This window comes from Mobula hypostoma, chromosome 23 (assembly GCF_963921235.1).
Source record: "Mobula hypostoma chromosome 23, sMobHyp1.1, whole genome shotgun sequence".
NCBI classification, from domain to species: Eukaryota; Metazoa; Chordata; class Chondrichthyes; order Myliobatiformes; family Myliobatidae; genus Mobula; species Mobula hypostoma.
Window position 1 is genome coordinate 9,759,102 of NC_086119.1, and position 25,528 is coordinate 9,784,629.

General features: G+C 45.9%; 1 protein-coding gene across 3 annotated transcripts in view; it reads left to right on the forward strand.

The window, feature by feature from the left end:
- Window positions 1-9,660, forward strand: part of rtn4rl1b (reticulon 4 receptor-like 1b) — an 83,799-nt gene extending 74,139 nt beyond the window's left edge. For all 3 annotated transcript variants that reach the window (XM_063031146.1, XM_063031147.1, XM_063031148.1), the window contains one exon: window positions 4,764-9,660. In XM_063031146.1, the coding sequence (XP_062887216.1) occupies window positions 4,764-6,082 (1,319 nt within the window). In that variant the 3' untranslated portion in view covers window positions 6,083-9,660. The remainder of the gene's footprint in view (window positions 1-4,763) is intronic.
- The last annotated feature ends 15,868 nt before the right edge of the window (window positions 9,661-25,528 follow it).

A 25,528-nucleotide genomic window follows, 5' to 3' on the forward strand; every position in this document is an offset into this window, starting at 1 on the left:
TGTCACTAATCACCCCCCACCCATGCCTACAGAGGCGCCATAGAAAGCATCCTGTCTGGATGCATCACAGCTTGGTACGCCAATTGTTCTGCCTAAAGGCTGATTTATACTTGTGCATCAACTCGACGCCGTAACCTATGCAAGTGGCCTACGCGCATTGTGAGCATTTATACTTGTGCGTTGGTGTGTCTGCATCGCTCTGCAACTTGCACACGTCGCGCATGCGCACACACACCTGCCCGTGCAAGGCTTCATGGTCATGGTACTCTTTCTCGGGGTAAACAAGTTTAAAGCAAGCGTCTTTTTTCGTAAAAGCGAAATGTGTCCGCCATAATTTCGGAGGTCTGTAAAGCTTTATGGAAAGCATTGCAGCCAGAGTTCCTTCCCTGCCCTTCAGTCGCCCAACGGGAAGCTATTGCAGCGTAGGAGGAAATGCGATGATACCATGCGGACCGATCACAGTTGTTGTGGTCTGCGTTGCCGTGACGCGTAGTTGATGCACTATCAATTACTCCAAAAGACTGGAAGTAGAGTAAATACTGAAAGGCTTTTATTAACAGTAAAATGGGTCCTCGTCCATGCTGAGTATCTGTCCTGGACTGAGGGAGGAGCAGTGACACAATCGCCTTTATTCAGGGGTCTGTGGGAGGAGCCACAGGAGCAGTCAGCAGAGGGGTGTGTCCAGACAGGTAACCCAGTTACAACATATATATATGGTTTACCACAGTAGTTACATTTTGGGAGAGGTGTGCGTCAGGCTATAGAGTAGGGATCCGCGTCGGCTCTGCATAGGGTTCGCGGCGATGCCGTACCTACGGCGTCGATTTGACGCAGGAGTATACATCAGCCTTTAGACACAACACAGTACTGGGGTGCCCTGGTACCGTAGCAGTAAGCACGATGCTATACAGCTTGGAACGTTGGAGTTCAATTTCGGGGTCGTCTGTAAGGAGTTAGTACCTTCCCCCCGTGACCCCGTGGGTGTCCCCCAGCTGCTCCATTGTCCTTCCACAGTGAAAACACACACTGGTTAGCAGGGTAATTGGTCATTGTAAATCATCCTGTGATGAGGCCAGTGTTAAATTGGTGGGTTGTTGGGTGGTGTGGCTCGTTAGGCCAGTAGGGCCTGATCCACACTGTATCCCTAAATAAAAACTGTCTCCATATGCACTTTACACAGCCTTAGAATGCAGCCAACATAATGAAGGACCTCTCCCACCCTGACCACTCTCCTCTCCCTTCTTCCATTGGGTAGAAGACACAAATGCTTTGGACTCATACTGTACCGGATCAGATTGATGGTGAGAACAGGACGAGTGCACACGGTTTCATTGGCTGGGCCTCCGGCACGCTCCTTCGGGCGTGGGATTTCGAGTCCGCATGTTTTCATCTCAGTGAGCTAAGTTCGTAGCTCCCACACTGTAATGGTGCCTGGCGTGTACCGATAAAAATGTTTAATCATACTGCTCTGCTGTCGTTCTTCTTCCACACAGACATAATACACACCACCAAGCTCAAGGCCATTTAACCCCACTGATATAGGACTCGCGAACAGACCTTTTATACAATAAAGATGATCTCTTGCTCCCAATTTGCAGTGCTGGGCAGAAGTCTTAGCACATATATATAGCGGGGGAGCACAGTACTGTATTTGTCAAGGTGGAGCGGAGAGAGAGTTTGTAAATCTGGCAAGAGCAAAGGATGTTGGGAATGGTGAGGGTGGGGCACCACGGGAGAGGTGTTGGACAGGTGACAGAGAAGGAGTGTCAGGGTGGGGGTGCTGGCTAGAGTGCAGACACACCCAGCCCTGAGACACCAGGCAAGGTGATTTGATTCCAAACAATTGGTTTATTGATCATTAACAGAACGTCTCTCTAGTGCTTCCTGCTCCCTCCCCTCTCCCTTCCCCTTTTCCCAACCATGATTCCCCTCTCCCTGTCCCCTTCCTACTCTCAGTCCACAACAGAGAGGCATATCAGAATCAGGTTTATCATCACTCACATATGTCATGAAATTTGTTTGTTTGTGTGGCAGTACAGTGCAATGCAGAAAATTATTGCAGTGCTGTGCAAAAGTCTTAGGTGCCCTAGCTATATGTATGTATGTGCCCAAGACCTTTGCACAGGACTGTAATTTTTTTAAAATCGTGTCAGACCAGACAGTCAGCCATTCTTGTCTGGTGCGTAGTGTCAGGATTGGTTTCGTTTCGAATTAACTGGGTCACAATACGAACATTTTTGGCTCTACCATTTTTTTATGAGGCCAAATGGCTAGCTCAACGCTCAACCCGGCATAGATGGGAAGCATGCTCCGGGGGGGGGGTGGCCCGATTCCCGACTTGGATTCGAACTCGGGAGCCTTCGCTCCGGAGTCCGGCGCTGATGCCATTGTGCCACCAGCCTGAGGACTGTAATAATGATCATGACCCTTGCTTTTTTGGTTTGTCTTCCTTTTGTACTAGCCCAATGAACTTGCGTATGGATTGTATACAAACAAAATCTTACTAATTTATTTATCAAGATGTGGAATAGCCCCTTCCAGCCCTCACAGAAACCCACCAAATGTTAACCCTTATTAATGCTATCAAGATGATCATTTTGCCCAAATTTTTGTATATATTCCAATCGGTTCCAATTTTTATCCCAAAATCTTTTTTTGATAACGTAGATTCAAAAATTTCCTCATATATTTGGCAGAATAAAAACCCTAGGTTAGGTAAAAGGTATCTACAGAAATCTAAAAAGGAGGGGGGGCTCGCCCTCCCGAATTTTAGATTCTATTATTGGGCAATTAATGTTCGATATTTAAAATTTTGGTTACAAGATTTGGACGCATCTTTAAACCCTCATTGGGTAAATCTTGAATCTAATTCATTACAAGGGTTTTCCTTGGGTTTGGTTTTAGGAACTTTACTTCCTTTTACTTCTTTTAAATCATATAAACAAATGAACAACCCAATAATTAAGCATACTTTACGTATATGGTTTCAATTCCGAAGATTTTTTGGGTTTAATCAATTTATTCTAGCAAGTCCCATTATATCAAATTTTCTTTTTCAACCTTTCACGATGGATCAAGTTTACTTTGATTGGAAAACCAAAGATATAATATCTTTTCGCGATTTATTTTTGGATAATTGTTTTATGTCTTTTGATCAACTCTCTAATAAATATAATTTACCCAGATCTCACTTTTTTAGATATCTACAGATTAGAAACTTTTTAATTACTGTCTCCCCTAATTTTCCACACCCATATCCAATGGACACTTCGGAAAAAATCTTAGATTTAAATCTCTCTCAGAAAAGTGTAGTAGCAATTATATATAATATAATTATGAATTTATGTCCTGATGCTTCTAATAAAATTAAAGCTGACTGGGAAAGAGAACTTGAGATTAATATACCAACTGAAAAATGGGAAAAAATTCTTCAGTTGGTGAATTCATCCTCGGTATGTGCTAAGCATAGGTTGATACAGTTTAAAGTAGTGCACAGGGCCCATATGTCCAAAGATAAACTATCTCGTTATTACTCTTATATTAATCCAATATGTGACAGATGTCATTCCGAGATAGCTTCTTTAACCCACATGTTTTGGTCATGTCCCTTGTTGGAGAAATATTGGAAAAATATTTTTGATATTATTTCAACGGCCCTAAATATAGACTTACAACCTCATCCAATTACTGCTATCTTTGGACTACCAATGATAGACTTAAATAATTTAACCTCTTCATCACGAAGGATGATTGCATTTCATACTTTAATGGCTAGAAGGTCCATTTTGTTGAATTGGAAAGAGATTAACCCTCCTACTGTATTTCATTGGTTTTCACAAACTATGGTGTGTTTGAATTTGGAGAAAATTAGAAGTGCAGTTTATGACCCTTCCATTAATTTTGAAAAAACTTGGAGGCCATTCATTCAGCATTTTCATTTGATGTAATTTGATCATTTTCAAACTTGTTTTATCTCTCTGTACTGTTGTTGGAGGGGAATGGAGTCGTCGACACTAAGGTTTTCTTCTTTTCCATTTTTAAGTTGTTAGTTTTGCCCAAATCTTTTAGTTTAGTTGATCAATTTTGTTTTTCTTTGGGGATGGGGTTTGCTTTTTTTTGTTTTGTTTTTTTTTCTTTTTCATGATTTTTTTTCCAGTTTTTTTTTTCTTTGTATTATCCGTGGTTAGTTCTACATGTTTGGGAGCTTTGTTAATTTACACTACTTGGTTTTGCAATTACTTTTTTTAAGTGTAACAATATATCTCCTACTATCTGTATTATTGCTATGTTTTGTTTCTATATTTTGAAATTAATAAAAATATTGAAAAAGAAACAAGTGTTAACCCTTGTCTGAATCACGGGACAATTTACAATGAAACTTACCTACCAGCCGGAACAACTTTGTGGGAGGAAAGCGGAGCACCCGGAGGAAACCCACGCAGTCACGGGGAGAACGTACAAACCCCTTACGGGCAGCGGCGGGAAATGTACCCGGGTCGCTGACGCGGTAAAGCGTCGTGCTGACCGCTACGCTACCGTGCCACCCCTTTCTCACTGTATCGTGGTACATGGAACAATGATAAACCAATTGCTAGAACAGTTCGGCACAGACTAGATGGGCTGAAGGGCCTTTTTCTGCACTGCGGTGTTCTATGACTATTACCAATTTTTCCCTGAACAGAGTAAATTTGTAACTTAATAATTTTATTGAATGGTATAAAGGTAGTACTGTGACTCACCTTGCGTCTCTGCTTCTGTTGCAGGGTGTAACCTCGAACTGTTCCTGGTGTTGCTGGGATTGGAGTTCAACATCTCAGTCTCTTGCCCCCGGCATTGCGTTTGCTACCCATCTCCCATGACTGTCACCTGCCAGTCGCACGGCTTCACCACCATCCCGGAAGGAATTCCTGCCAACAGCGAGAGAATATTCCTCCAGAATAACCGGATAACGCTCCTCCTGAGGAATACCTTCAGCCCATCCACCGTCACCCTTTGGTTGTACTCCAACAACATAACCTTCATCGACCCGGAGGCTTTCCAGGGATTCAGCCTCCTGGAGGAGCTTGATCTGGGAGACAATCGATACCTGAGATTCCTCGATGCTGAGACCTTCAGTGGCCTGGAGAGGCTTCATTCCTTGCATCTTTATCGCTGTGGCTTGACTTTCTTGCCCAATGGAATCTTTGAAGGTCTCCATAACTTGCAATACCTCTACCTGCAAGACAACCACATCGAGTACCTCCAGGACGACCTGTTCCTGGAGCTGGTTAACCTCACTCAGCTCTTTCTGCATGGGAATAAGTTGTTGAGTTTGTCCCAGAACACTTTTAGAGGGCTGGTCAACCTCGACCGACTCCTGCTCCACCAGAACAAGCTTCACTGGGTTAATAAGCAGGCTTTCCACGATCTCCGCCGCCTTACCATTTTGTATTTGTTCAACAACAGCCTGAGTTTGCTTCCGGGTGAATGTTTGGCAGAGCTTGGCTCCTTGCAGTACCTCAGGCTGAATGGAAATCCTTGGGAATGTAGTTGTAAGGCTCGATCCTTGTGGGAATGGCTACAGAGATTCAGAGGGTCGAGCTCCAGTGTTACCTGTGAGTCCCCCAGGGATGTACAGGGGAAAGACCTCAAGCTCCTGTCCGCCCGGCTCTTCAAAAACTGCACGAGCCCAGATTCGCTCAACCAGATCCGGACGAGCCCCAAGCAGCAACCCCACCACCCGGGCAAGGTCAGGCTGGGAGGGGGTCAGCCGTCGCGGGGCACGGCCCTGGTCAAAGGTCAGAACGGCACGGGCCAGCGGGACGACTCGGCCAAGAACTACCTGGGAGAAGCAGCTCCGAAGGGCGCTGCTGATGGCCAGCTGGACGGGACGTGGGGCAGCGACTACCTACCGGACGCCGGCCAGAAGGAGCAGGGCGTCCGCCCCTACCCGACCAGGCACAAGTCCCGGATCAAGTGCACCCGCCGCACCCGCCTGGAGCTGCCGCCCGGCATCCAGCAGCCCTCCGGAAGGGGACTGAGGCTGACCTCCGGCTCCGGGTGGCTCACCGTCGTCCTTGCTTTGGTCCTTGTTGTCCGCTGAAACCCCCACCTACTCCGACCCACCCCACCCCCACCCACCCCCAGTAATAAGAAGGGCAAAAACTTTCTAACACTGCCATCAATCCATAGGGACCAAAAGTATATTTAAAAAAACAAAAAAATGGTGATGATTTTTGAAACTTCAATACCTTTGCTGTGTGCTTAGGTGGAACCGGTGGATTGTTTGGATGGAATTCTGCTTCGGACTACTGGAAATCCTCGGAATAAAGTACCCGAAAGGGCAGCACACAACTCAGCGGTTCCCACTCCAACCCGAGCAGAAAACAGTTGTCTGGAAGAGACCGCTTGGAAGCTTAATTCCAATTAAAACAAACGACACACACAAAAAAAAATTAACAAACTACCCCGGTGTTCCTTGGACAGTCCTGGCTGAGTAGTGACCTGGGGAAGCGATTTGAACTCCCGATCACACCGCCCCTGGGACACGAGGCCGTGCGATGGGAACCGAGGTGAATGGCGGCTCTCCCGAGTTTTCTGCCTCAGACGTGAGCAACTCCACAAAGCCCTCAGATGAAAAAAACAAGTGGTACCAACGGCCTCCTAATGAGGCTGCATTGCTCCCAGCTGAATAATATGCATTGTATAATCGCGAAGGATGCTTCTGGTCTGAGAGGCTGTACTTGATTCGTTCAGGTACTGAAAACTGGAGGCCAGATAATTGTATGAAAAAATTCCCAATGGAATATTTTTTTTTGACGTGTCAACCTATCATTTTGCTCAATGCACAGCCCTTATATAACTGAGATATATTAATTTCTGGAAATATATGTTTACAGATTATATTGTTACCCTGTTACAGTTCATGCTGAAGTATTTCTTTCTGTCTCGGATGGTTTTTACACAAGTTTTGGATTCGGGTGAGAGCCTCTGCACTGGTCTAGCTAACTTGCTTTGGCCTCTTCCTTGGGTCCGCCCGGAGGCAGCGCCGATCGAGGCTACAGAGCAAGAGCTGGGAAGTGGGATAGGCCAAGTTAGCATGGACGCGACGGGCCAAGTGGTCTGAGTCTGTGCCGTAATATTCCATGATCGTATGGAAGCAACCCTCATGTTCTGGATGTGGTTCATTTTGACGAAGAAACTAAATCTTCTCGACCTGATTTATTTTTTCTGTATTAAATATTAAATTTGTTGTACCTGAATTTACAGAATTGCTTTAAATATATATATATATACTATATATATATATATATATGTATATATGCACACACATATATACATATATTTATATATAAAGAAAAGCTGTTTCTTGGGGGAAGAAATTAAGATAAGAAGCGCGGTATCCCTTTTTGTAAATGTGCTTCTTTCAAACAGTGACTCTGCCACGGGTCAGGATAGCTGGTAAGGATATGTCTGGGGTAGAGCTCAAGGTGTGAATGACAATGAGTTTGGAGGTGGGGAGGAGGGGTAGAAGGCCATGTTGGCAAACCAGGGTCAGGACTTCACCTCCCGGAAGCTGTGGCTAAAGAGTTAGCCCTTCACTCAGGCTACGCAGATCTAACTCTGACCACAGCAACCCCAGTGCCCGGAATCCATCCGCAGAAGGCGGGTCACTTTGAACGGCAAACTGGAGCAGCACTTGGCTGAAGGGGAGAGGTGCCAAGGGACAGACCTTGCGGTTTGCAGCTCAGACTAGCCGGCTCCACTGGAGCGTCCTCTCATTCTCCCTCCCAAGTGTACTGCTCGCTGGGTTAGCCGGACAACCGTGGGATTAGGCTCAGTGAGTTGGACGTCTACTCCTGATTTGGGACGAACTGGCTTCAGATTCATTTATTTAGAGATACAGCACAGTCACAGACCGTTCCGGCCCGACAACCCCCTGCCACCCACGTGACCAACTAACCTGCTGACCAGTACGTCTTTGGAATGTGGGAGAACACATGAGGGAAACCCAAGCAGCCACTGGGAGAACTGGGTGCGCTGGTGTTGCGATAGCCCTTAAACCTTCCAGACCCTTCCTCTCTATGCACAGATTCAGTTATTTACCACATGTACCTCGAACCATACAGCGAAATGCGTTAACAACCAACACAACCTAACGACGTGCTGGGGGGCAGCCCGCAAGTGCCGCCACACTTTCCGGCGCCGACATAACTTGCTCACAGTGCTCAGCAGAGTGACATAAGCAACAAAATAAAAACAGCAACGGCAACACAAGCCCCTTTCCCACCTCCCACTCACACAGGCGTCCAGCCTACAGTCCCTACTGGACAGGCGAAGAGGACCGTGGGTAACTCTGCCTGGGACGGGTGTTCAGCGATCAGCATATACATCAGGGGCAATGCAGGGCAGCGGATATAGAGTCACTGAGTAATACAGCACGGAAACAGGCCCTTCAGCCCATCTGGTCTGTGCTGACCACGCCATCCTCCTCGCTAGTCCCAGTCTAAGTCTGCATGGGATGGGTGCTCAGAGCTGAGGATATGCATAAGTGAAGATGCAGAAACCCCAGTTACAGAGTCATACAGTAACACAGCATAGAAACCGGCCCTTCAGCCATCTGCTCCATGCCAACCACCCACCCTGCTAGTCCCGGCTGCCCGCATTCAGTCTATAAGCTCCAAGCCCTTTCCTGTATGTACCAATGCAAATACCTCTTAAATGTTGTAACTGTACCCACCTTGACCACTTCCTCTGGCAGCCGATTCACTACCCTCTCTCACTTCTCTTTTGAGTCTCTCTTACACTAGTTAACAACAAGCTCAGCCCAACTGGCTGCAGCCTGGCATGAGGGGTGGCGAGTTGCTTGGGTTACTGTTGCAATAACACGATTACATGGTACGCAGGGCAAGCAACCCAGCCTTTCTGCCCGGCATAACCACAAGAGATTCTGCAGGTGCTGGAAATCCAGAGCAATGCTCTGAGTTCAACCCGGAGAAGTGTGAGGTGGTACACTTTGGAAGGACAAACTCCAAGGCAGAGTACAAAGTAAATGGCAGGATACTTGGTAGTGTGGAGGAGCAGAGGGAACTGGGGGTACATGTCCACAGATCCCTGGAAGTTGCCTCACAGGTAGATAGGGTAGTTAAGAAAGCTTATGGGGTGTTAGCTTTCATAAGTCGAGGGATAGAGTTTAAGAGTCGTGATGTAATGATGCAGCTCTATAAAACTCTGGTTAGGCCACACTTGGAGTACTGTGTCCAGTTCTGGTTGCCTCACTATAGGAAGGATGTGGAAGCATTGGAAAGGGTACAGAGGAGATTTACCAGGATGCTGCCTGGTTTAGAGAGTATGCATTATGATCAGAGATTAAGGGAGCTAGGGCTTTACTCTTTGGAGAGAAGGAGGATGAGAGGAGACGTGATAGAGGTGTACAAGATATTAAGAGGAATAGATAGAGTGGATAGCCAGTACCTCTCCCCCAGGGCACCACTGCTCAATACAGGAGGACATGGCTTTAAAGTAAGGGGTGGGAAGATCAAGGGGGATATTAGAGGAAGGTTTTTTTACTCAGAGAGTGGTTGGTGCGTGGAATGCACTGCCTGAGTCAGTGGTGGAGGCAGATACACTAGTGAAATTTAAGAGGCTACTAGACAGGTATATGGAGGAATTTAAGGTGGGGGGTTATATGGGAGGCAGGGTTTGAGGGTCAGCACAACATTGTGGGCCGAAGGGCCTGTAATGTGCTGTACTATTCTATGTTCTATGTTCTAATGCGCATACAGAATGCTGGAGGAACACAGCAGGTCAGGCAGCATCTACAGAGAGGAATAAACAGCCGATGTTTCAGGCCGAGTCCTGATGAAGGGTCTCGGCCCGAAACATCAATTGTTTAATTCCTCTCCATAGATGCTTCCCGACCTGCTGAGTTCTTGCATAGCAGCTCCCTGTCAATTCTTCTGTTCCTTGCAAATCTCCCACCACCCCCTCTCAACATCATCTCTTCTTCTCCATGTTTAAGAAAGGATGTGCTGACGTTGGAGAGGGTACAGAGAAGATTCACTAGAATGATTCCGGAAATGAGAGGGTTAACATATGAGGAACGTTTGTCTGCTCTTGGACTGTATTCCTTGGAGTTTAGAAGAATGGGGGAGACCTCATATAAACATTTCGAATGTTGAAAGGCATGGACAGGTTGGATGTGGCAAAGTTGTTTCCCATGATGGGGGAGTCTGGTACGAGAGGGCATGACTTAAGGATTGAAGGGCGCCCATTCAGAACAGAGATGCGAAGAAATTTTTTTAGCCAGAGGGTGGTGAATCTATGGAATCTGTTGCCACGGGCGGCAGTGGAGGCCAAGTCATTGGGTATATTTAAGGCAGAGATTGATAGATATCTGAGTAGCCAGGGCACCAAAGGTTATGGTGAGAAGGCGGAGGAGTGGGACTAAATGGGAGAATGGATCAGCTCATGATAAAATGGCGGAGCAGACTCGATGGGCCGAATGGCCGACCTGCTCCTTTGTCTTATGGTCTTTATAGAGTCATAAAAAAGTACAGCGCAGAAACAGGCCCTTTGGCCCATCTTGTCTGTGCAGAACCATTTAAGCTGCATACAGCCATCGGCCTGCACCGGGACCATAGCCCTCCGTTACTCCTACCATCCATGTACCTATCCGAACTTCCCTTAAATGTTGAAATCGAGCTCGCATGCGCCACTTGCACTGGCAGCTCGTTCCACACTCTCATGACCCTCTGAGTGAAGAAGCTTCCCCTCACGTTCCTTTTAAAACTTTCACCCTTCACCCTTAACCCATGACCTCTGGTTATAGTCTCACCCAATGCAAGCTTATGACATTGTCCCCTGTAGCGCTGCTCCCTTAGTTTCAAAAGAGTGGGAAATGGGATGTCCCGCTCTGAAGATTCAATACTTCTACTAATTGAAAATCTTCACAAAAAACAATTCTGAGATGAGCTATAACATGGTAGGGCACCCAAACACAGCAGCATTTTCATCACTTTCGGAGTGGAAAGGTATTTTAAACACTGATGAGTAATGTCTACGCCAAATAAAAGCAGCCAAAGGCTGTTATTGCCCATTTACCACATCCTTTACTGTAATGCCCTTCCAGTGAAAAGATCCAATTTACCACACAATGAACAGGCAATTTGTACAACACTCAGCAAATAAAACAGTGGTGAAAATGACAACTTACCTCATTTTATTTACTGCTTATGAGGCTGCTTTTCCTTAAACATATGAAGAAAAGGCTATAAAATGTTTATTGAGCAAAGTGGATTTTGGAGTCAGGCCTCTGGCCCACTGGGGCTGCTTACAGATTTCCCAGTATCTGTCATTTTTCTTTTCATTTTCCAACACAAATTATTTCATGGCAGTTAACTTTTACAGCAGAAGTATTTTATTTAGGCAGATTACTCTTTAGCAGCCTTATAGATCGAGCTTTCGCCCCTCCACCACAGCAATAAAATGTGGGGACCGGGAAGAGAGCCAAGACTAACCCCGATTGTATCAGAGCTGCCCTCCTACCACAGCATGACCCGGAGGAGTGATGAGGAACTTATGTCAGAATTTCTCATCCCTGAGCACGATTGTGTACGCTTGGTGGGTGTCAGGACAGAAGGAAATTTGAGAGATTAAAGACTAAATCTTAAAGATTAGCTTTATTTATTCAATGGCCTCTTGATAGAGGTGCACAAGATGATAAGAGGCACAGATTGAGTGGACAGCTAGAGACATTTTCCTAGAGCAGAAATGGCTAATAAAGGGGGATATATTTTAAGGTGATTGGAAGAAAATACAGGGGGATTGTCAGAGGTAGTTTTTTCACACAGAGAGTGGTGGGCGCGTGGAATGCCCCATCAGAGGCAGATACATTAGGGGCATTTAAGAGACTCTCACGGTAGATAGGCATGTAGATGATAGAAAAATGGAGGGCTATGAGGGAAGGAAGAGTTAGATTGATTTTAGAGAAGGTTAAAAGGCCCTATATTGTGTTGTAGTGTTCTATGTTCTATCCACATTGAACCGTACAATGAAAAGCATCATTTGTGTCAACGACCAACACAGTCCGAGTACGTGCTGGGGGCAGCCTGCAAGTGTCGCTACGCTGCCGGCACCAACTTAGCGCGCCCACAAGTCACTAACTCTAATCCATACACCTTTGGAAAGGTGGGAGAAAACCAGAGCACCCGGAGGAAACACATGGGGTCATGGGTCAACGTACGGAGGCAGGAATTGAACCCCAGTCGCTGATCACTGGTGCTGTACGGTGCTGCGCTAAACACTACGCTATCAGACCGAAGGTTTGGATATGTTGCCTCCTCACTGAATCACTCATCCCGCCCAACTCGTAGGAATTTTGTTTTATTGCGTGTTTGAGGGATATTGATGTCACTAGATTTTTAATTTCAATACGTACAGTATTCATTGAAATGTTAAATATATAATACAGAACATTAGGGACGTTTACGAGACTCTTAGATAGGCACACGGATGATAGAAAAACGGAAGGTTATGTTGGAGAAAAGGGTTAGAGCAGGGGTTCACAACCTGGGGTCCTCAAACCCCTCGGTAATGGCAGAGCTCCCTGGCATGAAAAAAGGTTAGGAACTCCTGGGTTAGAAGGAAGGGTGGGTTAAAGGCTCAACACAAGATGTGGGCCGAAGGGCCTGTACTGTGCTGTAATGTTCTATGAAACATTCAACAATTCAACTACGTAACATTCCTCCAGTTTGTAGGAATTCATCACAAGTAACAATTTAATGTTAGCTCATCATCAGTTATCATTTCTAGATAACCCATGACCAAATAGTTCATGGAGTTTAACGCAGGTGAAGGTCAATGGGACTAGGCAAAATACTGTTTGACACAGACTAGATGGACTGATGAATTTAGCCCCCCCCACCCCATTCCCCACTCTGACCTTTGCATCTGCCTATCACTTCCCCCTGGGTCCCCTCCTCCTTCCCTTTCTCCTACTGTCCACTCTCCTCTCCTATCGGATCCTTTCTTCTCCAGCCCTTGACCTTTCCCACCCACCTGGCTTCGCATGTCATCTTCCAGCTAGCCTCATTCCCCCTCCCCTCACCTTTGTATTCAATTATCTTCCCCTTTTGCTCTCAGCCCTGAAGAAGGGTCTCAGATTGAACTGCCGACTGTTTACTTTTTTCCATAGATGCTGCCTGACCTGCTGTGATACTCCAGTGTTCTGTGTGTGTCGCTGAAGGGCCTGTTTCTGTGCTGTGGTGCACTATGGATCTATGACAATATTGGGATCAAGACCATTGCCCATCTTCTTACAGAATGCATCTTAGCCAGGAAAAGATGAATTAGTGTACCATTGTGGAAGGTCCCTAAATTGTGGCCCTTGTGGCACACCCAGCCTCAGCATGATGTCCTCAACCTTGGCACATGCCAGTTTACCGGAATTAATCACGGGCAACATTTTGTGCTGGAACACCAATGAGCTTTGGGCAGGGCAGAGGGCGCCTTTTGCTGCGGTGATGGTTTCCCGCTAGATTCTTGTCTCAGTGTGCCCCTGGATCCACTCCGTGCAGGACTGAGCCCCGTGTCGTGCAACCTTCCATCCCAGACTTCCCTGGCCGAGACGCATTCTGTAAGGAGAAGGGCATTGGCCTTGTGCCCAATATTGTCACAGGGTCATAGAGCACTGCAACACAGAAGCAGGCCCTTCAGTCCATCTAGTCCATGCTGAACCGTTATTCTGCCTAGTCCCATCGACCCTCACCTGGACCGTAGCTCTCCATACCCCTCCAACTCATGTACTTATCCAATCTTCTCTTAAGTGTTGCATTTGAACCCATTTCCACTGGCAGCTCGTTCCATAGTCACACTGTAGGTTTCCACAAATAATGTACGCATTTTATGTTTAAGTGAAGCCGTAACAACTCATTTATTGTACTGTACTCCAAACACTGAACACAAAGTGCAGTAACAGAACTTCAAGTAGTTACGCCATCATGCCAGACCAACCTCTTAAAGTGAACTGCAACTTAATGTCACAAACCAAGAGAAAATCTGCAGATGCTGGAAATCCGAGCAACACACACAAAATGCTGCAAGATCTCAGCAGGCCAGGCAGCATCCATGGAAAAAAGAACAATTGACGTCAAAATGTTGGCTGTGCTTTTTTTCTATAGATGCTGCCTGACCTGTTGAGTTCCTCCAGCATTTTGTGTGCGTTGCCCAACTCAATGTTGCTGGATGTGAATTATGTATGTTTCCACCAATTACCTTACCCTACAACACCTTCTCTGAGACAAGAAGATCCCCTCAGGTTCCCTTTAAATATTTCACCTTTCACCCCTTAACCTATAACCTCTAGTTCCAGTTCCACCTGACCTCAGTGGAAAAAGCTTGCATTAACCCTATCTATTACCCATTGTCATCGGTGTGGCTGATACACTGACTGTACCTGAAAGGTCTAACAAAGAAGGGCTTTCTCATCGCCAACCAACTGAGGTCTTTGTGCTTATTTGCATCTTTTGTTGATGAGGTGTTTTTGCCAAATCACTTTGTCAGTGTCATTAACCAGCACAACTCTGACTGCTTATCCCATCTTCCCTGGAGCTGACAGCCTCACCCGGCCATTTCAGAGGGCACCAGCTTACACTAAGACCAAACTGGGTAAGGACAGAGTTTCCTTACCTAAATTCAACAAGATGGGTTTCTCCAACAATAATGACAATTAAAAGGCCCAGGTTAAGTAGACAGGGAGAGGATGTTTTCTATAGTAGGGGAGTCTAGGACCAAAGGATTTAGCCTCAGAATACAAAGATGTCCTTTTAGAACTGAGATGAGGAGGAATTTCATTAGCTAGAGAATGGTGAATCTGTGGAATTTATTGCCGCAGGTATCTCGGGAGGCCAGGTCATTGGCTATATTTAAAGCAGAGGTTGAAAAGTTCTTGATTAGGCAGGGTGTCAAAGGTTACAGGGAGAAGACAGGAGGATGAGGTTAAGAGGGAAAATAAATCAGCCATGAAGGAATGGTGGAGCAGACTCGATGGGCTGAATGGCCTAATTCTGCTCCTATATCTTATGGTCCAGGGTCTACGGCCTCTACTTACTGGAATTCAGAAGAATGAAGGGTGATCTCAGTGAAACCTATCAAATATTGAAAGGCCTTGACAAAGTGGATGTGGAGAGGATGTTTTCTATGGTGGGGGAGTCTAAGACCAGAGGACACAGCCTCAGACTAGAGGGGCGTCCTTTTAGAATTGAGATGAGGAGGAATTTCATTAGCTAGAGAATGGTGAATCTGTGGAATTTGTTGCCACTAGTGGCTGTGGAGGCCAAGTCATTGGGTATATTTAAGGCAGAGGTTGATAGATTCTTGATTAGTCAGGGCATGAAGGGTTACAGGAGAAGGCTGGAGGTTGGGGCTGAGAGGGAAAATGAATCAGCCATGATGAAATGGCAGAACAGACTCGATGGGCCAAATGGTCTAACTCTGCTCCTATATCTTAAGGTCTTATGGTCTTATGATATAAACCCTGATTCCATTTGAGTTTAACATTGTCTCCACTCATCCCTTACTGACACCCACAAGAGAAAAGCTGCAGATGCTGGAACGCCAAGCAACACACCTGTAGACAATTGTTAAACAGGCTCCCAGAGATGATAGTTGAACTCTATAGTTTCTGAAGACAGCTTAATTGTCACTCATTATGGGCTAATTAAAGATTATTAAAAATGCCATTTCTTTATTTTTCCCCTATTGCGTTGGAACCTGTACAACAGCAATAGCAGCTTGCTCTTACGTGAAGCCACTGCAGTGAAGTGCCAAGGCACTTAGAGCAAGATTCAACAGCTGTTTTTGAGTTCTTTGTCGGAAGAAGCATACCTGGACTTATGGTCAATTGTGAAGGGAGACAGTGGAAGGGGTAGTCACACACTGTTGGCAGAGGTCTTGAAAGGTCTGCAGATGAGACGTCTTGGTGAAAAGAATGATCCCAAATCCCAGCTTCCAATAACCTGTAGATAAATCAACCATGATCAAATGGCAGAGCAGACTTGATGGGCTGAATGGCCTAATTCTGCTCCTACTGTATGGTATGTCTTGTAAAATAGTTTAAGCAAACATCAATATTGATAAGGATTTTTATTCTGTATTTTGACCATAAGACATAGGAGCCAAATTAGACCATGTGACCCCTCAAGTCTGCTGATTTATTATCCCTCTTAAACCTATTCTCCTGCCTTTTCCCTGTAAAAACAATTTTGATGCCTTAGTGAGCTTTGAACTCATGACCTCTGGTTTACAAAACCAGTGCTCTAACCCCTGAGCTATGGAGCCTCCTTAAAATTACATGAATTTAAATTCCTCAGATGCAGTGGTGGGATTTGAACTCATGACTTCTGATCGATAATGAAGATCTCCGGTTACTGGTCCAGCAAATTAACCATGTGCAATATACACTAAAAATGTCCAGAAGTGGCCATTTGGGGAAAGGTGAAGAGTAGACATGGGACTGGACCCCTGAACGAGTCTAACCTTCAGGAGAGGAAGGCAATATATTCAAAGAAATGTGAGTGAGGAATACACAAAAAAAGCAGGAGGAACTCAACAGGCCAGACAGCATCCGTGGAGAGGAATAAAGAGCAAACATTTCGAGCTGAGTCCTTTCATCACGACTAGATAAGAAGAGCAATCACCTTTTCTCTTCTCCTCACCTGCCCATTACCTCCCTCTGGTTCCTAAATCTACTCCCCCGAATCTTGAACCTATGTCCTCTTCGCGTTCTGGTAGAATTCCTTTTTCTTCAGTCTTTTCACCTCTTCCACGTATACCCTCCCAGCATCTTCCCCCCCCCCACCACCCACTCATCTTCCCTCTCACCTATCACCTACCAGTCTGTACTCCTCCCCACCCCCACCTTCTTATTCTGGTGCCTTCCCCTTTCCTTTCCAGACCTGATGAAGGGTCTCGGCCTGAAACGTCAACTCTTTATCCCCCCCCCACCCCCGTAGATGCTGCCTGGCCTGCTGAGTTCCTCCAGCATTTGGTGTGTGTCACTCTGGATTTCCAGCACCTGCAGAATCTCTTGCATTTGGGAGTGAAGAAGCGGGGGATGGAGAGAATGGCTTTTCCAGCCTGCAGTGTGTTTCTGTAGAGAAATGAAAGCGATGCTGCGACTTTGATTGTTTTGTCAGTGATCCGACCACGGGGTTAGGCAACGACTGCGTACAGCGAGGAGCCTCCAAGCTTGCACGCTGCCTGAAGTGCGTTGGTCGCACCTGGAGGCTGCAGACAGTAACCTTCAGGGTCAAGCAAACCTTAAACTGGGGGGGGGGGAGGTTAAATCAGGATCCCAGCTTTAAACTGGAGCCATCAAAACCAAATGTTGTTTCTTATTTAAAACGAAGCAAAAAATGCAAATTATTCTAATTCCACATGATGCTGAGGCGAGTTGCCAGTGTGTAATTAACGCACCAAGACTCACAGGCTAGGGATAAGAGAGGAGGGTCACGTCGGAAAAGGCAGCAAGTAGGATGAACTGTACCTGCACATTTATTTTCTTCTTATGTCAAGAGTATAAAAGAACTCTCTTAGTCTGCATTGTGCATAATGGAATCTGCTGGAGGCTGGCACATGAAGTTCCAGCCATCGCCAGTCTCCCCACTATCTCCATCTCGTTATCTTTCTCACTCTCTCTCTCTCTCACTCTTCCTTTCTCGCTTTCTCACATCTTCGCCTACCGCCACTTCCAATATTTTCCGATGCTTCAGCTGAGCAGCCAGCCTCATGACAGATTCCCACCACAATGGGAGGAAGGTACTGGAGCCTCTGTGAGAGGTCTGCTCCCTTTCCAAGTCCAATATGCTAAACCTAGGCCGCAGGATGTGAAAGAATGGCAGGGAGCTTGTCGTAAACACGAGAGATTCTGCCGATGCTGGAAATCCAGGGTAACACACACAAAATGCTGGGGGAAGTCAGCAGGTCAGGCAGCATCTATGGAGAGGAATAAGGAGCCCACGTTTCTGATGAAAGGCCTCAGCCCAAAACGTCGACTGTTTATTCCTCTCCATAGATGCTGCCTAGCCTGCTGAGCTCCTCCAGCATTTTGAATGTGCTACCTGGAAATTGTCAATAGCTTTCTACGGCTTGTTCTTTTATACATCCTCATGGCGAGCGATCTGCTGACATTTATTGCCCTATAATTGTCCTCGAGAAGGTGGTCGTGGTGCAGCTCAGGAGAGTCATAGGAACACAAGGAAACAGGGGCACGAGGAGGCCACTCGGCCCATCAAGCCGAGTGATCCTGGCCAATCTACACATCATTCTGTGCCAGTTCTCCATAACACTCGACTCCTGGATCTTTCAAATCATTATCCATCTTCACCCTCAATATATCTGATGATGAGGTCGCTAACTCCCTTGTGGCAGAGAATTCCAGAAATTCGTTACCCTCTGAGAAAAGAAATTTATAAGTTTCTTCTCTCAGAGAGTCGACTAAGTTGCTATGAACTTAAGAGACGATATTAGACAAGAACGGTAGCTTCTTTCCATAAAGGGTGTAGTAAGCCTAGTATGACAATCTACATATCATTACTGAAACTTGTTTTTTTTATTTCTATTTAAAGGAATTTAAATACCCCATACTCCCAGTAAGACCTGAACTTGTATCTGAATCTTTGGTCCAGGCCTATGGATAGCTAGTCCACCCTTCTCACAATTCCCAAGTATCTTATCAGCTTTCTTCCTGGCATCCATCTGATTTTGGGCAAGGGCAGGCCAGAGATCTCTATATTACCAACCATGCCAAGCTCTATTAGACAAGGTTGGGGAAGAGTGAGGGAGCGAAACTAGTGTCGTTTTATTTTTAAATTCATCCCACCAGGACCCAACCAGGTTTGGGACAAAATTATCCAATCAGGAGGTAGGGGAGTTTAGACCTCCAACCACCAGGTGCCACTGTCTGGCTTGGAGTCTAGCATGTTAACGTTGCTGGGGGACTTCATCCTGCTGTTAAATTTACCTGTCTCTGTGTCTTCAATGGCACTGCTACACTCCCTGTGAGCACTGAATAAAACTTGTTCCATTACAGTTTTGGCCATACATTGTGCTAGTCTTCTCTCATTTGCTGACGTTTCTTTTTATTTCACTAATTGCCATCACATGTCCATATTTACTCTTAGTTGTGATGTCATAAGAGTGGCCATGTTTCAAAGGAACGTTGGCTGCAAAGCACTTTGAGTAATGGTGAAGGGGGAAGCGAAGGTTGCCTTTGCTTTTCGTGGTTGCTCGGGACTGTGAGCCAAAGGGTCAGTGAGAAATGGATACACTTTACATCCTTCCTCTGCTTTCACATCACAGTTTCCTTCATGTCCAAAATGGCTTTGATGGTCATTGGTCAGCAGAAGGAGCGAAACTGGTTGAAATCAGACAAAGTGACTGAATTTTAATTTTTTTTATTTAGAGATAAACACAAAACTCACCTCCTTGATGTTTGTTCATTATCTTCCAGTTCTTTTATTTTTTTTATTTTTGAGATACAGCGCGGAATAAGCTTTGGAACAGCCAAACTCCCCAGCAACCTAGCCTAATCACAGGACAATTTACAATTATCAACTAACCTATTAACCGGTACGTCTTTGGAATGTGGGAGGAAACCAGAGCACCCGGAGGAAACCCATGTGGAGGAACGTACAAACTCCTTTGGAATTGAACTCCAAACTCCAACACCCCGAGCTGTAATAGCATCGTATAAACTGCTACGCTACAGTGGCGGACGTTGAGTGAGTACTTTTGATCGGAGGGTTGGGTTTTGATTGAGATGATCTTTCAGCAAGTAACATCATGACATATCCATGGGAACAGCCACAGCAGCTTCCATTTCCTATCTGGAGACAGTCAGAGGAGGTTGGTGAGAATTATCCTGGGGTTGAGAGGGTTAATGTATGAGGAGCATTTGATGGCTCTGGGTCTGTACTCGCTGGAGTTTAGAAGAATGAGGGGGGATCTTATTGAAACCTACCTATCAAATACTGGAAAGCCTAGATAGAGTGCATGAGGAGAGGATGTTTCCTACAGTGGACCAGAGGGCACAGCCTAGTCCTGTTAGAACATGGATGAGGAGGAATTTGTTTAGCCAGAGGGTGGTGAATCTGTGGCATTCATTGCCTCAGAAGGCTGTGGGGGCCAACAGCAGAGGGTGGTAGATTCTTGATTGGTGAGAGCGTCGAAGGTTATGGCGAGAAGGCAGAAGGTGGTTGAGAGGGATCAGCCATGATGGAATGGTGTGGAAGACTCAACGGGCCAGATAGCCTAGTTCTGCTCCTATGTCTTATAGTATCACGGTTTCATTTGAAGAATGCTGTTTCCAAATGGGCAGTCTGAAACAAAGATCTATCTGACCGAGAAACATGGACAAAGCAGCCACTGGAGTAAACACATCCGTCACATTTTCAGACATGGATCCAACCCCAGTGCATGAAATGGTTCCTTTTCTCTTTTGCTCGAGCTTCCCCACTTGTGTCTGTAGAGCTGTTAAGGAGTACAACATACAGATTACTGGAGGAGCTCAGCAGGTCAGGCAGCATGTATGGAGAGGAATAAACAGTTGATGTTTCAGGCCGAGACCCCTCATCAGGACTGGAAAGGAAACGGGAAGAAGCCAGAGCAAGAAGGTGGTGGGAGGGGAAGGAACTCAGGTTGGCAGATGATATGTGAGACCAGGCAAGGGGGAAGGTCGGGGGGCCGGGGGGCTTAAAGTGAGAAGCTGGGAGGTGATTGGTGGAAAAGGTAAAGAGCTGAAGAAGAAAGAGTCTGATAGGAGGAGAGAGTGGAGCATGGGAGAAAGAGAAGGAGGAAGAGCACAGGGGGAGATAATGGACAGGTGAGGAGAAGAGAAGGGGGCGAGGAGAGCCAGAATGCGGAATGGGAAAAAGGGGACGGGAAGAAATTACCGGAAGTTAGAGAAATCAATGTTCAAGCCGTCAGGTTGGGGGCTACTCAGACAGAGCGTGAGGTGTCGAACCTCCATCCTGAGTGTTGCCTCACCATGGCAGTCGAGGAGGCCATGGGCCAATACGTCGGAATGGGAATGGAAGTGGAATTAAAATAGATGGTCATCGGGAAATCCCTCCCTGTATCGGCGGATGGAACAAAGGTGCTCAGTGAAGCTGTAGAACCTTGCATTTATACACAGCCTCTCATATCACATCCTACCTGGCTGAGTACTTCTAAAGTGTGGTCTCCGCTGTAACAAAACTGATGTGCCCTTAGTGAGGTCCTAGAAATGACAACATGATACAAGTGTAATGGATAAGGATTGATTTTACACCAAGAAGAACTTGCCCTGCTGTTCGAAATAGAGTGCAGAGTCTTTGACGTTCTTCTGAGGGAGCAGAGGGGGCCTAGGTGTTTGCTTATTTACTCCTGGGAAATGACTATTGTTGGTAGGTCCCATGAATCAGAACCTAACCAATTAAACAAGGGAGATTTTTTCCCAGCAACACACACAAAATGCTGGAGGAAGTCAGCAGGCCAGGTAGCATCGACAGAAAAGGGTAAAACAGTCAATGTTTCAGGCCAAGGCTCTTCATCAGGATTGGCTTACTCCTTTCCATAGATGTTGCCGGGCTGAGTTCCTCCAGCATTTTGTGCGTTGCTTGGATTTCCAGCATCCGCAGATTTTCTCGTCTAGATCTTTGCCTAACAGGACACTATTGCAAATTAAACAGGATGTTTATTCCACCAATGTACATCACCATTACCAATCCCAGCTTTTCATTCATCAGCACAGAGCTTCTCAAACACACAGAACAGCAACAGGCCCTTTGGCCTACAATGTTTAAATCCTTGGAGGCATCTTGACTCAAAGGTAACAACTGCCCACTTTGCCATGCCTGACATAGGCGTGTCTTTTGCCGGGGCGAGGATCTGATGTGAAATAAGTTTGTCACTGCCTCTCTAGATCTCACTGAACAACAGAGGTGTCCATAAAGATTAAAGATTAGCTTTATTTGCCACACATACATTAAAACATCGAAACATACAGTGAAATGTATTGCTCTGCGTTAACAACCAACATGGTCCGGGACGTGCTGGGGGCCTCCTGCAGAAGTATTATGCTCCAACACCAGCATAGCATGCCCTCAACTTAGTAATGCTTACAAACCTGTGCATCTTTGGAATGTGGGAGGAAACCAGAGCACCCGGAGGAAATCCATATGGTCACGGGGGGAACATACAAACTCCTTATAGACCGCGGCTAGAATTGAGCCCCCACCTTACACCTGTAAATCACTATGCTGCCATGCCACACCTAATGTAACAATGGTGCTCGCTAAGGCCATGTCTGCATGGCTATCCTTCAGAGTAGGAAACAAGCACTGACAATATTCAAATACAGTGCATCTTGGTGAACACGTCAGAACCAGGAAAATTTGACCTAAGGAAACGGCTATCCCAGTTAGCAGAAATTTCACGCAAGTAGCTAAAAAGTTATAAAAATTCAAACTGAGTAACAAATTATGCATTTAAATGAAATCCAGAATAAATTAGAACACTATTCAGTACTAAAACTGCGTGTTAGTTCCTAATATTTATTGATGCAATAAGTCATCCACGTCACGTTCCTTTGATTGTGAATGAACAAAATTAATGCAGATAGCTAGTGTAGGTAACAGACTGCCTTACTGCCTTCGTACAATGCTGTCGACGATTGCTTCCTCCAAATCTTCATTTTCATTGTAACATTCAAACTGATTGTCAATATTTTCTAATTCTTCATAGTCCCTAACTTGCTGAAGTAGTAAAATTGTTTCATTTTCACTCCCGGCTGTTTCTGGCGTCTGCAAGCCTGACTGCTTAAAACCGCAGTGAGCAAAACAAATCTGAATTGACTTGCTGCTTATTTCTCGGCAACTACCTGTGACAAAAATCTCTGCTTTTTGAACACCAACACACACAACTGACCTTATTTAAAAACTGTTTGCTCTAAGCACAGTGTAGTGTCTTAACAGCCATGCAAGAGCACGTGACTGATGCTAGTTACAAACTGTTTGGCAACAGTCACCTGCCCCAATTAAGTGCAGATCCCAAAGAAATGAAGGGAATTCCAGCTATTTTCTTGATTATTTTTGTTCTTTAAGAGTTGTCCCATACAATCCCCGATCAGCCGATGGTCCAATTAACCGGAATGCACTGTACATCCTGACGGAGGGCCTCGGCCCGAAACATCGACTGTACCTCTTCCTAGAGATGCTGCCTGGCCTGCTGTGTTCACCAGCAACTTTGATGTGTGGTACGTGGTGACTGGTGGATTCCAGAAAGAAGAAACATTGTTCGGGATGAGGGCGGGAATAAATAAGGCGTACTGTGGATGATCCAAGATTACTAATGTAGAATCTGCTGTAACAATCTGTTCAATTTAGGAAAAGTAATTTCCCAAATTCTTAAACAGCATGGAAATTTACACATCTTTGTGCAGTACAAAGAAAATCAGCCAGTTTCTGAGGTTTGATTAAGACTGAAGCCTGTGCTGAGATAGCAACAGATACTGGAGAGCCACCTTGTCCCACAAACACCCGCAGTTTAATGCTAAGCTCACTCCGACTAATCAGATCAACGGTCCATTAATTCCCATCCACAAACAACGATGCTCTGGGCACATTCCGCTGTGGAATGTGTGTCTTCCAAAAGGTTTCATTCATATGAAGCAGAAATGGTCTCGTGTGGACTTAACCTCTTGCAAACTTTTCCCCCTTTCAAGTTTGAATGGCGGAACAGTTTCCATTTCGTTCTCCACTTCCAGACTCACGATCTCAGCTATGGCGTCCATCCGAAGCAGATATAACTCCACCAACAATGCTCCAGTCTCCCCTCCCATCACAGCACCATGTTCGATTCCCAGTGTGGACGTTCTGTGAATAACACATAAAGCTATCCTCTTTGTCCCGCTTCCATCGGGGAGGAGGCTACGTGGCACCCACACCAGGACCACCAGACTCAGAGACAGTGACCTCCCCCAAGCAGTAAGGCTGATCAACACCTCTTCCCACTGACCCACCCCTCTACAACCCAACCACCACTACTTTACCATCAGAGTCACCTTGTGTAGTGGTGTCACTTCATGTACATAAATACAATCGATCTATGTATATAGGCTAACTTTACTCTACATTTATTATGGTTTTTTATCATTGTGTTCTTTATCTTATCGTGTTTCCTTTTTTCTGCTGCATCGGATCTGCGGTAACTATTATTTCATCCTCCTTTACATACAAGGTCCTACATTGGTTGGTGTTGACCATGGATGCTGTGACGCCGCTGTCCACGTGATACGCAAGCCAGGGCAGTACAATATGCAGAGCAAGCTGTTGCCCGCGTAGCAGTCTCCCCCTCTCTCCATGCACCTGATGAACCCAAAGGAGCAGCAGAGACCGATACAGTTTGGCACCAGCAGCGTCAAAGGAGTTGTCGGTCCGCAGTGAACTTAACGTAGGGCTGCCTTAGGGACTCCAGCTCTAGATTCTTCCTTGGGGTTTACTCCCAAAGCCTTCCCCGTGAAAGGGTACAGTTGCAAGGCAGTGGAGTTTTGAGATCAGAGTTTCCTTTCTCCTAGATGAGCTGCCAACCATGGCCGACAAGCCCTATTTGCTCAAAGTGACTGGTTTTAAGGTGCCAGCAACCCACCTTTACCCTTTCTCCTGTCAGTAGAAACGGTTCCAAGGGGCTTAGTAGCTAAGCCACACGTGAAGGCCAGGAACTGGACTTGGTTGTCAGAGGCTATTTGAGGCGCACGCCATTGGGAGCGTTTAATTATTGGTAGGAGCTTGTCCCCATTACACCCCCGGCTACAACAGCCTTAAAGAACAAATTGTGTACTGCAAATGACATTAACCAGTCTTGAGTCTTGAATCTTGAAAGGGCACTGTGTACCGGATATGCCGACCTCACTGGCTGCACTCATGATTTTTTTAGGCATCCGTTAGACTCATGAGACCATGGATCTGCACCTTGGAAGGTTTCCAGGGCACAGGTCTGGGCAAGGTTGTACGGAAGACCAGCAGTTGCCCATGCTGCAAGTTTTCCCTCTCTACGCCACTGATGTTGTCCAAGGGAAGAGCATTTGCACCCATACAGCTTGGCATCGGTGTCATCGCAGAGCAATGTGTGGTTAAGTGCCTTGCTCAAGGGCACAACACGCTGCCTCAGCCAAGGCTCGAACTGGCGACCTTCAGATCACTAGACGAATGCCTTAACCACTTGCCACGCGCCAACACTCACAATCACTCATTATTACACCACAGAGTTCAAATGCCTCTTTGTGTCACAATCACCACAGCTTCGTTATTCTTCAGCTATTTTGTTTTAATTCTTTCTGTAGTGAGCTTCAAATTTTCTGCGTATTTTTTCAGATACCAGAGGATTATTGGTCTCTCGTTCAGATGCAGCTTCAGGAGATGCATTTAAACCAGAGATTCCAGAAATGAAAGGGTTAATTTATGAGGTGTGTTTTATGGCTCTGGGCCAGTACTTGCTGGAGTTTAGAAGAATC